General features: G+C 40.9%; 1 protein-coding gene across 1 annotated transcript in view; it reads right to left on the reverse strand.

Annotated features, from left to right (window-relative positions):
• Nucleotides 1-16,444, reverse strand: part of FARP2 (FERM, ARH/RhoGEF and pleckstrin domain protein 2) — a 95,756-nt gene that overhangs the window by 23,813 nt on the left and 55,499 nt on the right. Inside the window, exons 13-14 of the mRNA XM_018563475.1 lie at nucleotides 14,465-15,421; nucleotides 239-325 (exon numbers count right to left, since the gene is read on the reverse strand). Of these exons, the coding sequence (XP_018418977.1) occupies nucleotides 239-325; nucleotides 14,465-15,421 (1,044 nt within the window). The remainder of the gene's footprint in view (nucleotides 1-238; nucleotides 326-14,464; nucleotides 15,422-16,444) is intronic.

The raw sequence follows: 16,444 nt of genomic DNA on the forward strand, positions 1-16,444 counted from the left end.
AAAAAAAAAAAAAAAAAAAAAAAAAAAAAAAAAAAAAAAAAAAAAAAAAAAAAAAAACTCTGTTCATAATCTTTGGTACATAAAAGGAACTTCCTGTGGATATATATCAAATTCTAACAAATGACCGATCTGGGCTTACAAACACTGAGATCTGTCTGTTCATAATCACCAAAGTCTTGTATACAGAAATGCAAATACCTAATCAGTAAAGTGGCGGCATTATTAATTGCATACTTACCACTGTTATGACCTCAATATCCTTTAAATGAGAAGTCTCTGTGCTCAGTATTTCCTTGGTGATGTAATAGGCCTCATCCATCTGCAGCTAATTTAAAACAAAATCCATTTTGTACTGAAGTTACAGTCACAGGAAAAAAAAAAGGACACATTTTTCAAACAGTTTGCAGCACTATCTATGAACTGAGCAGCTGTGGAATTTTCAGCAGCTAGTTATCTGCTAGGCTCACATGGAAGCAGCCATTTCCCAAATCATGGTGTGTGTGTTTATTTTTTATTTATAGATTTATAAAAAACTGGGCAGGCATTTTAATAATGAGAGAGATACAGCTCATGCTGAAATACTCACCTTTTTGCCAAAGCTGTTCCTGCAGCAACTCCACTCTGCTGCTCTTCCTTATTTTTAGTTGAATGACAGCCAATGCCATTCCACCTACATCCTATGACCCCAGGATGTCATGAACATCGCCCCCCACCCCCTCCCCTGCAGGTCACCACATTGGCCAGGGCTCACAGTACAATAAGTTGTGGAAGAATCAGAGGAAGGGGACCAGCAATCAGGAAATTCCAGAACAAAAAATATGTATGATGAGAGGAGAGAGTGCGAGTGTGAGAGGAGTGCGCGTGTGAGAGGAGAGAGTGCGCGTGTGTGTGGGTGTGTGTAGCCTAGGAGTGTCCCCAACCCACCATCTGCTAGGGGCAGCTCCGTTAGCCACAAAGCAGTATATAGCGCAACAGAGGGGTAACAATCACTGGGGTGTTGTTTTTTTCTCTGTGTTCATTGAAGGACACATCTTATGAAGAATCCTATTTTCTTTCTGTTCATGGGACACAGCAGAGATCTTGAATCTCTGACTATTGGGACATCCTGAACCTTCACCATATGAGAGGTTTGCTGACTAATGTGTAAGGGCCAGTTCCAACAAGATAAACTTCTTCCACGGAGCTTAGAGAGGGCCAGACTACTAACAGGAGCTATGGCTGCGAGGTAACGCACAGCACAAACTACATCTAAACCAGGAAGAAAACAATTCTTCCTTAAGCCCTGGAGCTGGACACAGAGATGGAAAACCAATGTCCTGGTTGAGGTAGAAGCTAAAACCCATTAGAAAGGAAAGCTGCTCTGTGCCTCAACATCACCACATCCGTGTGCAGGACCAGAAGGGTCGCTATTTCAGAAAACACACCATGAAGAGGTGATGCCAACAAGTAAAAACCACTTTGCAGTAAGACTGTAAAAGGAAAAATACCTCAATAGATGAATGAACCAACCACAAAAATCAGACAGAGCCACAGGAGGTAGTACAAGGAGAGACCGTATTTAAAAAAAAAAACCAAAAAAACAAAAAACAACACCACACCCAGCAGAATGTCTTAACCAGGAAAACTAATGGTCTATGGAATAACAGTGCAAGGGCTGAGCTCTGTCCCTTGACAGTACTCAGGGTCAAATACAGATCCAGACCTGATTGCAAATGAGGGGAGGAAACCATTAATGGGAGGTGGCCTTCAGCTCATTCCTAGCTAGAGCATTATATTTTAGAGACAAACCTATCCAGATTTGTATCTACACTCTACGTTTTACACATCTGTAAGACTATATAACATTAAAAGATGTCAGAGATTTAGAGGCAGATTTTTTTCTTTTCACTTGGGAATTCTGGTCAGAAGTTATACAATTTATTCCCAACATTTTTGCTTTGCATTCTGGGGGTAGTTGCTGACTTTGCTCAGGCTAATCATATAAGGATTACTTTTCACGTAACCAATTTTTATACTTGTAAATGCCCAATTAATGACAAAACCAGTGGCATTAGAATGAGTGGCTTTAGTAAAGGTTTCTATGGCGCTATAGTCTTACCCTGGAGAGCAGTGGGTGACCCCTTAAGTTTATATAAGGGAAAACTTATTTTTTTGCGCTTGATAGAGTAGGGAATGGATTGTCCTATTTGTCAGGTTCCCCTTCACTTTATGCCCTGCATATATATATAAAAGTAAAAGGACAGCACTTCAAAGTGAGGGCATATTCCCAGTTAAACAGTTGTCACTGGAGCACTTGTCCCCACTGAAATACTTTCCCTCACCCACAGAAAAAAAATACAACAGGTGAACAGAGGTGGCCCAACAGAGCCCAAAAACATCAATTTTACAACTGAAGCCAACATCAGCAGATGCCTGAATGTCTTTATGAAGTTAAAACGTCACGGATGTATGAACCAAAGACCAGGTGGCAGCCCAGAGATGAACAATGTCCTGGTTAAGGACATTTTTAAGGTGGAAGAAACCACCTTGGAAAGAAAGGAGTTCCTGGGCCACAAAACAACCTTGTCTCTGTGTAGCACTAGAAATAGTTAATTACAAGTTAAGGCTGCCAACTCCAAGACACATCTCATCAAAGTGATAGCAACAAGAAAGGAATATATAAGTAAGGGTAGTCAGAAGAAAATCCATACATGGTCTCAAAGGGGGTTTCTGGAGAACCAACAGAACCAGGTTAATATTCCACAGAGTCACAGCGAAATGCACAGAAGTGTTGATATGAGCAACGCCATGTAAAAGGACCTTCACCAAGGAGTGAGGAGGAAAACAGTCTGACAGAGAACCACCAAGATGGAGACTTAACCGTTGGTGTTTCTCAGGGCAAAGTGTTGATCCAGACCAGACTGTAGAAAGGATAGCTGAACTGGAAAGTGAGCTCAATTGGAGTACTTTTTCAAATCAGCTATTTTGGCCTAGATTGTTCACTTCTCCTAACTCTTCACCCTTTTGTGAATAACCCCCTGAGTCCGATCTGAGAGGTCCAGCGTTAAAGAAACAACTGAACCAGAACAATGATCAGAAGAGGGTTTTCCTCCAAAGTCCACTTCCCCTGCACTAAGAGGGTATTCGGGATTCGCCCATTTTCAGGGCAAGCTTGGTCTGGCTGCTCAAACGAATAGGACTGTACTTCCTGTCCAGAGACTGTATTTTCCCATCCCATGCTGCTAGAATGTTGAGTTGCAGGACTCTGGAGCAAAATTGAGTATGTGGCAAAGAAATTTCCAGGAAGAAGGGAAGTAGAACCCATCCTGGCAGACTCCATCTTCTAGTTTGTATTTGCAGCCCCTGGACACCACATTCTGAACTCAGGGTTCCTGAAGCCTCCTAGGATCAGGTGGCTACAAGGGCCAGCTGGCATCCCTCAACTTAAATTATTGGTGAGTGCCCCCATCTTTGGGATGAGGATGTGCTCAAGAATGTGAAATATTGGGTGTCCAGGGCTTGCATTGGAACTGGGAACCAGGTTTCGCCTCAGACTTAAAGGTCTTTGCTGGACAAAAGGTGTCCCAGAGGGAGGCTTAATTTTCTTTTTCTGGGGCAAAAGGGAACTTTTTTTCCCCCTGGTGATTTGTTCAATACAAGTATGTAGAGATTCACCAAAGAGGTGCTCCCCATCAAAATGCATAAGGTACTGAATTATGGCACTTCAGCCAAAGAGGTTACCCTCATGTGGATACATTGGAGGCCAGTAGAGAAGGGTTGTGGGAAAGAGCCCCAGTTGTTGGAGAACCTTAGGGTCCATTAGGAGTGAACCTGGATCTTGAGAGATGGCTTTGGACCAGACGATGGTAGCAATGACAGCTGCACATGTGTGTACAGCATCACAAAGGACCAAAATAGTGTCCCTACACTTAAGAAATAAGGCAGAGACCTGACACTTCTCCTAAGATCATCAGGGACAGATCGGGAATAGCTGCAGCTAGAGGGCATTTAGAGACAAGACTGTGTGGTGCACGTATGCAGCCCCTGCAGTTGGTCAGGTTACATGGCTGTGATTTCCCCCATAAATTCTAGCATGGTAGCAGAAAATTGCTCGCTGGATAAGAGGAAGGAGTAATTCCAGAAGGGGTTAATGGAAGATGTCCTCTCTCCTAGAAAAAAAAACTGATTTGCTGTGAGTGGTTATTTTTTGGCTGAAGGCAACAGCACAACCCTATGTTCCTGTAATGTACGACTAAGAAAACAAGTCTTGGCTTTATCTTACAGTTCAAGTTAGAAAAAAAAAAAATGTAATTTATGGTGGCGTTCTCCCTTGATGAATAACAAAATATCAGATATAGTTTCTGAATGACTGCTGAAGGCATTTTGTCAGGAGCAGACCTGGAGGTTACAATGGATCACTGAACACTGAAGTAATTATGTTTGTTTTTATTCTTTGCAAAAAACAAAAACTATGAATAAAAAGTCTTTAATATCAAAATAAACTATACCCCTAAACAATGTCTTACCTTTTACATTATTGCTTTACAAGCATAGTATGCATATCAGACATAAATGTCTGTCACAATATGGGTAATCAGTTCCAATGGGCTGTAGGGGTGGCACCATAACAAACCAGCAGAACTCTACAGTGCCATCAATGGAGCTCCATCCCTGCCCATAGAGGCAGACGGCCTGCATAGTACTTCCCTGTGTCATGAGGACCGAGTGTTTTCTCCCAGTATCATATGATTACAACCTTGGTTGCGTTAAGATTTTGGATCGACTACGGTAGTTGGCAGAAATAAATTTAAATTTGTTTTCTGCTCGTAAGCACTCTAAAATCGTGACTCTGATTTGCAGTGTCTATTAACTAATACAGATTGTATACTTACTAATGTAGCTTAAAAGGTAACCTCATACTAAATACAGTATTTTAAACACTGACATTGTTTCTCCTTTAAGTTTGAAGTAAAAGAGACGAGAAATAGATAGCAAGCCACACTGGCTAAGAAGCGGTTTGGGCTGTTATTAGCACAGACTGTGCCCACCTTGATCTCTGATGATTCTTCAGCATCATATGTCCTGGCACTTCCAGTGTCACTTAATGAGGGACTCAACAATGGGGAACTGCCAGGCTGGGAATGAGGAGGCGGCAATCGCAATGTAACCGGAGACAACTGACAACCTACACAGACAGAAGACATATTAAACCAAAGCAAACATTTTGACACCATTGTATACAAGCAGCATTAGTTTACTGTGAAATTATGATTCACAAACAGCAAGGTAATAAATAAGGATTATTGAAGGTAATAAAACCACAGTTATTTGATGGAGATAGAAATCTACTTCCCAATTTGCTCTTGAGAATTTCCCATAATGATGTTTCGTTTGGGTGTCTTTCTTCATCCTGGAGTTTTGGAAACCGCAGCCGAATGTGTTCAGCAGCCACTATGAGAGATCATCCAGTACAGTGGTAACATTAATAAGTAGGTTTGCACCTTTGGGTATACCTGGTCCTGCGCACTGCCTTGTTCTCCTTGGCAGATATATGACCATGTAGAACAATTACTGGACCCAATGACACTGGCAAAATAACATTATAGATCTGCTATGCATTGACAAGTGACTAGAGACTTAAATCACAAAAAGCATAAAAGATATGCATTATTAGCTTTTTACATTTACAATTTAAAATGAATTTGTTAATTCAATAAAGGCATTACCATCTTCATCTACAAAAGACAGACAAGCTTCCATGTATTTAGATAATACATTCACAACTGAAGTTGTAGACACATTTCACAGGGATGGTCTCATCAGAACGTTTGGAAGTTCATGCGTGGTCCATTTTTACATTTCAGTAAGGCAAGTAGTAAACAGACACCAATACTGGGATAGAGATTAGCCATTCTCCCATCCATTTCCTGCTGTATTGAAAGGCATCCATGATCCTATCATGAAGGTCCTTGTTCAGGTACTTCCTGTTATGGGGTGACAAAGCTGTGGGCGTCTCTCCGTTGCTTTCCTATACTGCCATCCTGTCATATTCACCTAATGTACACTATTCCTTGCTTTTCCAACACACATTGTACAGGAATGCCCCACTGATATCATAAGGAGGCCAGGCCAGAGAATCACCATGCATTTACGGCCGGAAATAGTGCATTTAGACAGGAAGTTATTGCAAAGTGGCTATAGAAAATCAACAGCAAGGAGATGCAAGAAAAGTGAAATCAATGTTGTTAGGTAAAAAAAAAAAAAAAAGCCCCAAAACAAAAAGGAATGGTCTATGCTACATGGCAAACTGAAGCTGATTAACTGATCAGGCTGGTCAGACCTAAATCTAAAGACATTTTTGATGTGACCATCACTGTTTTACATAAGTCTACTCTTCCGTATTTTTGTTAATTCATTATATTCAGAGATCTGTAAATAGGCCACTAGAAGGAATTCTCATTGGCCCAGTCCAGTCCTGCCTTTCTTGTAATCACTTATGGAGAGAAATTCCAGCCACATAGGCAGTGCATTCTTTTCAATGAGTTGACTGATGCATAGACTTGCATTAAGGAAGCAGGAAGCAGAACCTGCATAATAATGAACAAAATATGGCTGCACCCATATACATATAAAATTACACAACTAAAAAGAAAGCTTTTAAAACATGAATGAAGAGCAATAACACTATTTGTAAGCTGATATTCTTTAAATTTTTCAAAGAAAAGACCTATAAACAGAGGACATTCTCTTTAGGGTATTTCAACCAATCAGCATTGATCTTTTTGCTGTTTACATCATTGCTCTGTGCACTGCCTTACTGAATACAAGTATGGCACATACAATGCATTGAAAGAGGAAACTGCAGTCGGAAGAGTGAAAGAATACGATGTTTCTGAGAAAGATAAGGCAAAGACTGCAAAGAACATATAAAGAACGAACCACAAAAAGCCAGCAGGATTTAATGAAGAAGAATAGGATAAAGTGCAAAATGTCAGAGGGTATCTTTATCACAAAAGAGCTCCAAGTAGCTAAGCCAGATAGAAACAGTGTAGAGAACGTTGTGATGAAGAGTGAACATAAAAGCTCCAGCCTGTAATTATATTAAATGATGTGCAGTGGAATGTGCAAAATAAACTGAACATCACCTTGTACTCACAACCATCTTCTCCTTGAGTCCAAGAAATCAAGGCAAGGTTTTTACAGGTATACAATTGCTCAAGACCAACCGTAATATTTCAAAAGTAAAAAATTATACACCTGCAAGTTCAATCACACAAGCAGCTTCTAACGACAGGAGTGGAGTAAAGGGAGTCAGCTTATAGGTAACTCAGTGTACAGTGCGACATTCTAATTTTATAGTAATGTATCTCAGGTAATTATTAAAGAGACCCCGTCGCCAGACCATTCATTTCCACAACAATTTTCCGATAGCATTATTAGGTGCCTTTAATATATTGTAGGCATGTTATTAACCTGTAAAATCTTGCCTTTTGTAGACATCCAAAAAGCCCAGAGACTGCTGAAGGGTGCCGCCATCTTGGATGTGATGTCAGCAGCCCCATTACAGTCACTCAAGTGACATTCTATAGCACTCCCATTCACGCTTGCCCCAGGAGCTACATAAAAGATTATGTAGAGGGGTATTCGGCCAGCACAGAGTTTGGACACCACCAGAAGAGGAGAAGGATATGAAATGCTACAAGGCCTATTCTAGATATTTTGTAAAACGTATCAGACACCCTGTTCACACAACTGCGCAGGGCCATAGCAGGAGCTTACGTTTTTAGAGGACAGGTGGATCCATTGACATAGATCCAGGATCCTGAGTTTTCGTCTTGGACCAGAAAGTTAGCGTTTTGCAGATGGACATGGTCGCAACTGCAGGATGCTTTTCAGGGCCTGCCAGGGAGAACAAAGTCTTAGATGGGGATTCCAGTCTTTTAGCCATGGAGTCATTGAACACTGAAATGTCTTCTACTGGGACAGTTAAGGCCCCATTCACACTGAGCGTATCGCATTTTGCGCGATGTCACGCAAATGGTTGCACTGAATTGCAGTAGAATCGCCCCGAAATCCGCTCCAAAAAGGGTACTGTTCTAGCGACGCACGACCCGCGACAGCAAGGAACAGAGCCCCATTGCCATGCATTGGAGAGCGATATCGCACGGTAAATATCCGCATTACCGCGCGATAAATCACTCAGTGTGAATGGGGCCTTAAGTCTTGGAAAACGCTGCATCTACAACAGGGACAGCTCACTTTTTTTTTTTTTTTAGGAACCCCTCTTTAATATTGTGTAGTACTTGGGAGGGATGACGATCTTTTCAGTATGTCCCCCTCCCCTAGCCAGTTATCCAATTGTAAGCCAACAGGGCTCATTGGGTGCCCCTCTTGTGCCTATGATCCACCATAGCAAGCTTGCAAGTGGAAAGTCAGAGGCAGTAGTGTGCTGCAAATGAAAGAATTATAGGCTCGTATTCCAGTGTTAACCCTCTAGAAAAACAGTAAAACAGACCAATAAAGCTTCCAGGCCCCCTGAGAAAGGGCAGTCCCTGACCTCAGGCAGGAACCAGGGAACTCACCTTACCGACAGTCTCCGCCCTCCCAGTGAGCATACCTCCTAAGTGGTCTTTAGGGACAGGCCCCCCTCCCCCCACCCGGGTGAAACCTGGCCCTGGACCTGTAGCGCACCCTAAAGCTAAATCAAAGCATTTCACCATGTGCCTAGGTAAGCGATTAACACAGAGACCAGTGCCCAGAGGGTAACATTACAGTAGGGCCCCTACTTATTCCTGGCGGGGTCCGGGTAAGTCCCCTCAGGACAAAGCCACGAAGTAGTGGACCTGGAAGCTGAAAAAATTGGCACCAGTGGCTCTACAACAACTGAAGAATCATGCTAGTAGAAAAAAATATTGATAAAAAAAAAGGAGAAAAATAAATCGGAAGTAGTTTGCAACTCTCAAAACTGAGAGAAGACCTCAGTACTTTACTAGTGTCCTTAGGAGAACAGAGGCTTGCTAGGGAGTGGGAGGGGTCATACTGGGCTGTCCTTACAGCTTTTTTTGCAAGTGTCCAATCTCCTAAAGGCTGCAGCATAACCCAAAGTTTCTGAATACTTCTCCTGTGTCCTGAAATGTACGATTAAGAAAATAAATGTAGATATTTACATTTCTCTTAATATATTAGACGCAAACCATACAGGCACTTCTAGCAACATCCTAAAATTCTGCTTTTAACACAAACTTGCATGATGAGATAACATTTGATCACCATCAGCAGTAAATCATCAATATGGATAAAGAACCTACCTATATTTATTAATGGATGCTGCATATTTCTAATGAGAGCCATCTTTGTGTCCTTACAAAATCTAGGTGACGTGTTTATGTTGTGGTTCACCTCTTTCCATTTGTATCTGAATACCAGATCTAATTCAATGAAGTAGCACTCTTTTTGGAGCATAGAACCCACGCAAGGATTTCACTGCTATATGTGCTCCAAATAGTGAGATTTTTACAGAAAATGAGGCATTACCTCTCCCCAAAAGGGACACAGAGCAATAAAAAAAACAGAACCTAATGCTTCTCTATCCAAAACAAAGAGGTTGAGAGAAAAGGAAGCACTGTGTGCCATCGTTTGTTTAGATTATGTACAGACTTTCATTAAAGAAAGCATGCAGAAATGGTAGAGCCAATAACTATGTGTATTTGATCATTTGGGTTAGTCCCCAACGAGTAATGAATATACAGTGTTCTACCGAAAATAAGACGCTGTCTTATATTTTTTTTGGCTCAAAAAAAAAAAACACACTGGGTCTTATTTTTTTTTTTTTAATGTACAACAATCCACACTTTTTCATGTACAAAAATATGGTGATCAGGGCAATCAGGGGTGCCGTACCTTTCCAAGAGCAATTTGCTAACCAATGGCTGGCCAGAATGAGCGAAGCGCACTTTTACTATCGATTCCTCACAAGTGGAGTGCATTTGAAATCACTTCGCCTGTGACAGGAGCCGGCGCTATAGAGGAGGCATCGGCTTATGCGGCTCGGCTCCCTCCGCTGCCACCTTGCTTCCTCTACCGCTGGCTTAGTTGGCACCGCTGATTCTCTCCTGCCTCTCCCACAGCTCTTCAAGTTCCCCCTTATGCCACCACTGGCCCTGGGAATAGTCACAACTAGGTCTTATTTTTCGGGGTAGGTCTTATATTTTAGCAATTCCCAAAAATAGTACTAGGTCTTATTTTCGGGGTAGGTCTTATTTTCGGGGAAACAGGGTATATGGCATATAGAGCTAATACACAGTGTACATTTTAGATAAGTTCAGTGTAATGGATGATGTTCTTTACATCTGAAAAAACTGGACTGTTTTAGTAAAGTTTAAACACGAGAACCAGACTGGACACAGCTAGAGAAACGTGTAAAAGAGGAGAGCTCCAGCACTCCTACCTTTATTGCGGATACATATGATATTCAACATATTAAAGATACAAATGGATTGACAAATAGTAGACATTCCCTTTCCTGCAGGTATATTGGCACCAGTATGATTTAATGTACAGACATCTTAATAAGGCAGCGTACAGTCTCCTAGTTAAATGACTGCACAGAAATTTTAAGCGTTATCAAGGCACAATTATAATAAAAAACAGACAGACAACAGTAAATCCCCCAGGGAGCAAATCGTACCTGATAGTCAACCGTATCATCAGTTTCTCCATAGTGTAGCACGTTTACAAAACTCCATTCATTAAAGACATTCAGAATGATTATAGAAGGAGCACTATAGAAATCTTATTAACCCAGCTACAATATTTACACAATTAAACTAAGTGTGACACATTCCTAGTGTTCACCGGCTATACTAGAGAGTAAAAGGAACCTGTATAGGCAGAAAACAAGGGGGCTGAGAATGCCAACTTGTTTTTAAAGATGCATCCTCCAGGGCTGTCACCCTTATCTTTGCTTTACTACTTAGGGAGTCACCAATCCAGGACAAGCACACAACCAGCAAAATGTTGGGATGCTTGGCCTGCACTTTTATCCAAGGTCACTATTTTTATTCCAACAATTTCCCTCAAGGAATCAACGTGTATCCATGTAGTGTAACTCTTATTTACTGTTGTATCTATTGTACTGCAACACTGAATACGTCAAATAGTAGGAGTTAAGCGAAGCACAGAACAAAGCCCAAATATAAAGGTCTAATTCGGGCAAAATATAAATACTTAAAATTACATTACACCATTAGTGTCCTCTCTAAAGCATGCATCAGCTTTTTTTATTACAGTCATTGTAGAAAGTCTGTCCTGTCGATATATATATCTTAAATTATCAGGCCAAATTTAGCAGAGTCTCTGTCTAAAGGTGCCCATACACTGTACGATTCTCGTACGAGAATCGCGGAAAATCCTGCGATCGTACAGTGTATGGAAGGCGTGCGACCGTTTCTACTGTACGGTCGCACGTCTTCCATCGAACAAGCAGGCTGGAAAACCCGCCGGGAATCGTATGATTCTCGGCGAGTGAGTGGCCTGCTAGTTCGACAACTGACGAACGGGCCGGTGTGAGCACACTGCCCGTTTGCCGTCCTTGCAAGCCCGCCCCTCATTGCAGTCATCGCAAGCCCGACCCTCAAGGGGGCGGGCTTGCGATGATCGCAAGTACGATCTGCCTGTCCAAGATGGGCAGATCGTACGTTTTTTAAGTACTTTACAACCATCGCAAGACTAAGGTCTTGCGATGGTTGTACAGTGTATGGCCACCTTAACCCTAATCAACAGGGGCATAATGATTGAGGACTTAGTGACACTAAACTCAGGAGTTAAATCTTAAAAATGCATTCAAGCAACTTAACTATTAACAAAAATGTATCTTATTTGTGTATCACTCACTTGTAGATACTTAAATCATTTCTGAATTCATGCTGACACTGTCCTTCCTTCTGGAGGGTGGCTGCTTTTGTTCCCCATGGTCCCTGGACGTGTTGTAAAGTAGCCACAGCTCTAAGCTAGCTCCCGTGATAGCTCATTTGTATTGACATTAAAGTGTAAGTAAATGTGAGATTGAAAGCCATCACAGGAGTGAGCTTGGACCGGTGGCTACCCTACAATCACACACAGACCATGGGAAACAAAAGTAGTCACCCTGCACAAGGAAGGACAGTGTCAGCACCAATATAGAGATAATTTGATGATCTACAGCCCAGTGATACACAAATAAGATACATTTTTGTTAATAGTTAAAAGGTACTTGAATGCATTTTTAAGAATTAACTCCTGAGTTTAGGGTCACCTAAAATTAGCATATTGCAGTCACAACATCCAATGTGCATAGCCCCTTTATAATGAGACACAGTAACTGATATATACAGCTGTTTAAGGGGGTTCTAGAGGAAAATCTGCACAACCTATTGTTACATGTACCAGTCAAATTTACAGAGAGTTCCAAGTTATCTACCTTTGTTAAATGTGCTAAACTGGCATGATATTATGAACATTCTCACTCAAAGTTAATAGTTCTTATAGGGAAAACAGTCAACATCTATAGATGATAGACAAAGCACCTTCCATGAGATGCTCACAATAAAACAGATGCCATTATTACATATCATACATTTGCGCAGAGTAGCCTTACAGTCTCCGTTACTGTTGCATGAACTGTAAGCATATAATAGGAGTTCAAGAGATAGAATCAGCATGCAAGTGCGGAGAGACTTCTACTGTGTCGTGATAGCAGATTTGCCTGTTCAGCACAGCGTCATTAGATGGGCAAGAAAATACCACAAAGATGTTTGTTAGCAATCTGGATTAATTTCAGGGAAAAAAAAAAGATACAAAATCCTCTGTAAATTATACTGAAGGGACCAAAAACAAAACTGGTTTACTGTAGTACAGTTATAGAATTAAGGTGACCATATATCAGACTATGTTAGGTAGAGGTCATTTAGAACCATCTTTAAAAAAACGGGACTAACTGATTAATAAAAAAAAGGTTAAAAATTTAAAAGGTTAAGTAACGAATAACCAGTGTTACAGAAAAAAAAAAAAAGCTGCCCGGAAACAGCTACTATAAAAACACTGAAAAATGGGTCTGCATGCTATTACTCAGAAATAAAAAGCTTAGACATCTAGTTAAGTTAGGCCAAGAATGATGCCACTGAAATGCTAGAGAAAAAAAATTAAACACAGGATCTATCCAGACTAAGAAAACTCCCCTAAGCATAGTAATTGTGAATTCCAAGCAGTGACATGACAAGACTAGTGAAGGTATTAAAATTCCAAGCAGTGACATGAAGACTAAAGAAGGCATTAGCATTTCAAACAGTGACATGAAAAGACTAGTGACGGTATCAAAGTTCCAAGCAGTGACATGAAAAGACTAGTGAAGGTATTAGAAATCCAAACAGTGACCAAAAGGACTGGTGAGGGTATTAGAAATCCAAACAGTGACAGGAGAAGACTAGTGAAGGTATTAGAATTCCAAACAGTGACCAAAAGGACTAGTGAGGGTATTAGAAATCCAAACAGTGACAGGAGAAGACTAGTGAAGGTATTATAATTCTAAACAGTGACATGAAAAGACTAGTGAAGGTATTATAATTCTAAACAGTGACATGAAAAGACTAGTGAAGGCAGTCGAATTCCAAACAGTGACATGAAAAGACTAGTGACGGTATCAAAGTTCCAAGCAGTGACATGAAAAGACTAGTGAAGGTATTAGAATTCCAAACAGTGACCAAAAGGACTAGTGAGGGTATTAGAAAGCCAAACAGTGACAGGAGAAGATTAGTGAAGGTATTAGAATTCCAAACAGTGACATGAAGACTAGTGAAGGTATCAGACCCCCAAGCAGTGACATGAAAAGGACTAGTGAAGGTATCCAAGCAGTGACATGAAAAGACTAGTGAAGGTATCCAAGCAGTGACATGAAAAGACTAGTGAAGGTATCCAAGCAGTGACAGTTAATCAGTAACATAGTGTAAGTATACTGCAAGAATGATTAGTGATGACGATGCAACACGCGCTAAGCGTGAGATAGCAGTGCACAATCTGCAAAATCAAAACCAAAGTGCCTTAAGTGGCATAAAAACATAATGGGGACACTCTTTACAATTTTGAGTGTTTCTATAGGAAATAGCCAGAGAGATTTGGCATCTTATATTTACAAAAAAACCTAGGCATAGCCATCCTTAAAGAAAAAGATCAAATATGTACAGTACCATTTTTGCAAAGACATATTAGACAATCTTAGATGATGCTGTGCTCAACAGTTCCTCCTGTATGGTCAATGGAGTTGACACAATCACAGATGTCTCCAATTTTTGCAGCCTTAAAATCTGGGTAAACCAATTACTCCAACAACACATTCCTGAGCTGATGATACCTCAGATAAGAAAATTGTAGCTATGGCTGCTTTGTATTCCACCTGATCACCTGATTTTGTTAACACATTTAGTTAACAAAAACATTTTTTTTTTAAAAATCAGATATTTGGTGGTCCATTTTTATCCTGCACCCCAAGTTGGTTAAAATTGGCATACTGGGTCAGTGGATTGCTGAAAAATAAGTTGATGTCAAGTGGGGTCTCTTCCTCAGAGTCCCAAGAATCACCATCGGAACTGCTTGAGTCTTCTGTTGTTGGGGGGTAGCTAAGCTGTTCAAGCTGGTCCAGTATGTCTCCAAACTGGAGAGCAGAGCTGGATTCTGACCGCACAGAGCAGGCTGGAAAGTTGATCATTGAGCTGGCAGTGGAGTGGTTTTCAGAACGGGAAAAGCTTGGAATACCATTAAGGTTGGTGAGTGAACTGCTTTCAGAGTGATGATGGAGCAGAGAGCTACTTTCTGAGCGATGGTTGAGAAGTGAGCCATTTTCTGATGGGCTAAGAAGACTCTGCATTAGACTAGCCTGAGCCTTCATCTCAAACAACTCACTAGCATCTGTTTGCCTTGTATTGCCATTGAAATCTCTTATATCCATATCATCCAAATAATACTCTTCTGGAGTAATATCCTCCTGGTCAGATGCGGCCATTCTTTCCCCATAATTATACACCTCTGCTCCTCCACTGAAGGAGATGTCAGCTGGATCATCATCTATAAACTCTTCAGAAATCAACAGAGAATCAGAAACCCCCGACACCCACAACCTGATTTCCTCACCGTGGTGAACATTTTCTGAATCCAGGCTTTCTATGGTATTCTGTCTACTGGGTAAGAATGGGATAGGGTGGGGTGAAAGACCTTGTAATGCCGAATGAACTGGCAATCCTGTGGTCTCCGGAATTCTGGCTGGTTCTTCTTGCCACGGAGAAGCTGGAATATTTTCGATTCTGGTAATGCTTTTCTGTGGGATAGAGGTGGGAGGGCTGGATACAGGTTGAGAGGGTAGGGTAAAAGGAGAAGGCAACGGAGGGGTCTTCAGACTCTCAGTGAAAGTGATGATCTGCAAGCACAACAGGTTGAAATGATAAGCATGTTAAAAGAACAATATAACCTATATAAATAATGGTGATCTTCACTTATATAAACTATATGGAGAACAACTGATCATAAGTGAAAGGGAGCATAATATTTGCAAATGCAGAAATGCGTAACAAAAAAAGGGAAAATCCAGAGAAAAAAAAAAAAGACTATCATGAGAAAGAAAGCAAACATTAGCATCATAGAATAGAAAAAGTCTGAATTGAGATGCACAGTTATTACCACATATTTAAGGACACATTTAAGTAGCCAAATCGCCTACCCAGCACCTTAGCACTAGCTGCTGCGATGAGAGCTATTAGGCTCACGGTGGCCATTTAAAATGCATGGTAGACAAATTCCCCAAAAGTTATCTTTGTACCTACAGTACAAGAATAGTAAATATGTTCTACAAGAGTATATGGAATGTTCTCCTTCCTTTCATCAAATAATTACAAATGGCTAGACTAAAGCACTTTCATGCAGCATGTAAAATTTTGAAACATACAGCAATTTCAGTTAGGTTCTATAGTTTGTATGCAGCCTTTGTTAAGATACAGTAGTTGTTGTGTATTGCTAGATGTGACTACCTCTGTAGTAAACATACCTACTGGTGAAGCAGGTCTTAAGGCACCAAGTCTTAGATCTACATCTATTACTTAGATCTGTAATAAATGTACCTCCATGTGCAAGAGGAATCACAGGCGAGTACACTTGCACCAGTACATACTGAGCCAAGCACAATAAAATGTGTGCTGCTTCTAATACCTGAGGGAAAGGGTATCTTCTGGTAGGAGCAACATGCACCATTTCCTATCGTCCTTTCAGCAGTATAACAGAAGTCAAGGAGATAATAAGCTTGGGAAGGGGGAGGGGGGTCAATTAAAATATAAACTGGTCTAAATTATAGTTAGGAAAAGTGGCTGCTTGTAAATATGTTCCACCAAAGCACCTGACACTTTGTCTTGTGTTGCAAATGCCACACTACATAGGCTTCATGTATTAC

Source organism: Nanorana parkeri, unplaced genomic scaffold (genome assembly GCF_000935625.1).
Source record: "Nanorana parkeri isolate BGI_ZX_2015 unplaced genomic scaffold, ASM93562v1 scaffold667, whole genome shotgun sequence".
NCBI lineage: Eukaryota > Metazoa > Chordata > Amphibia > Anura > Dicroglossidae > Nanorana > Nanorana parkeri.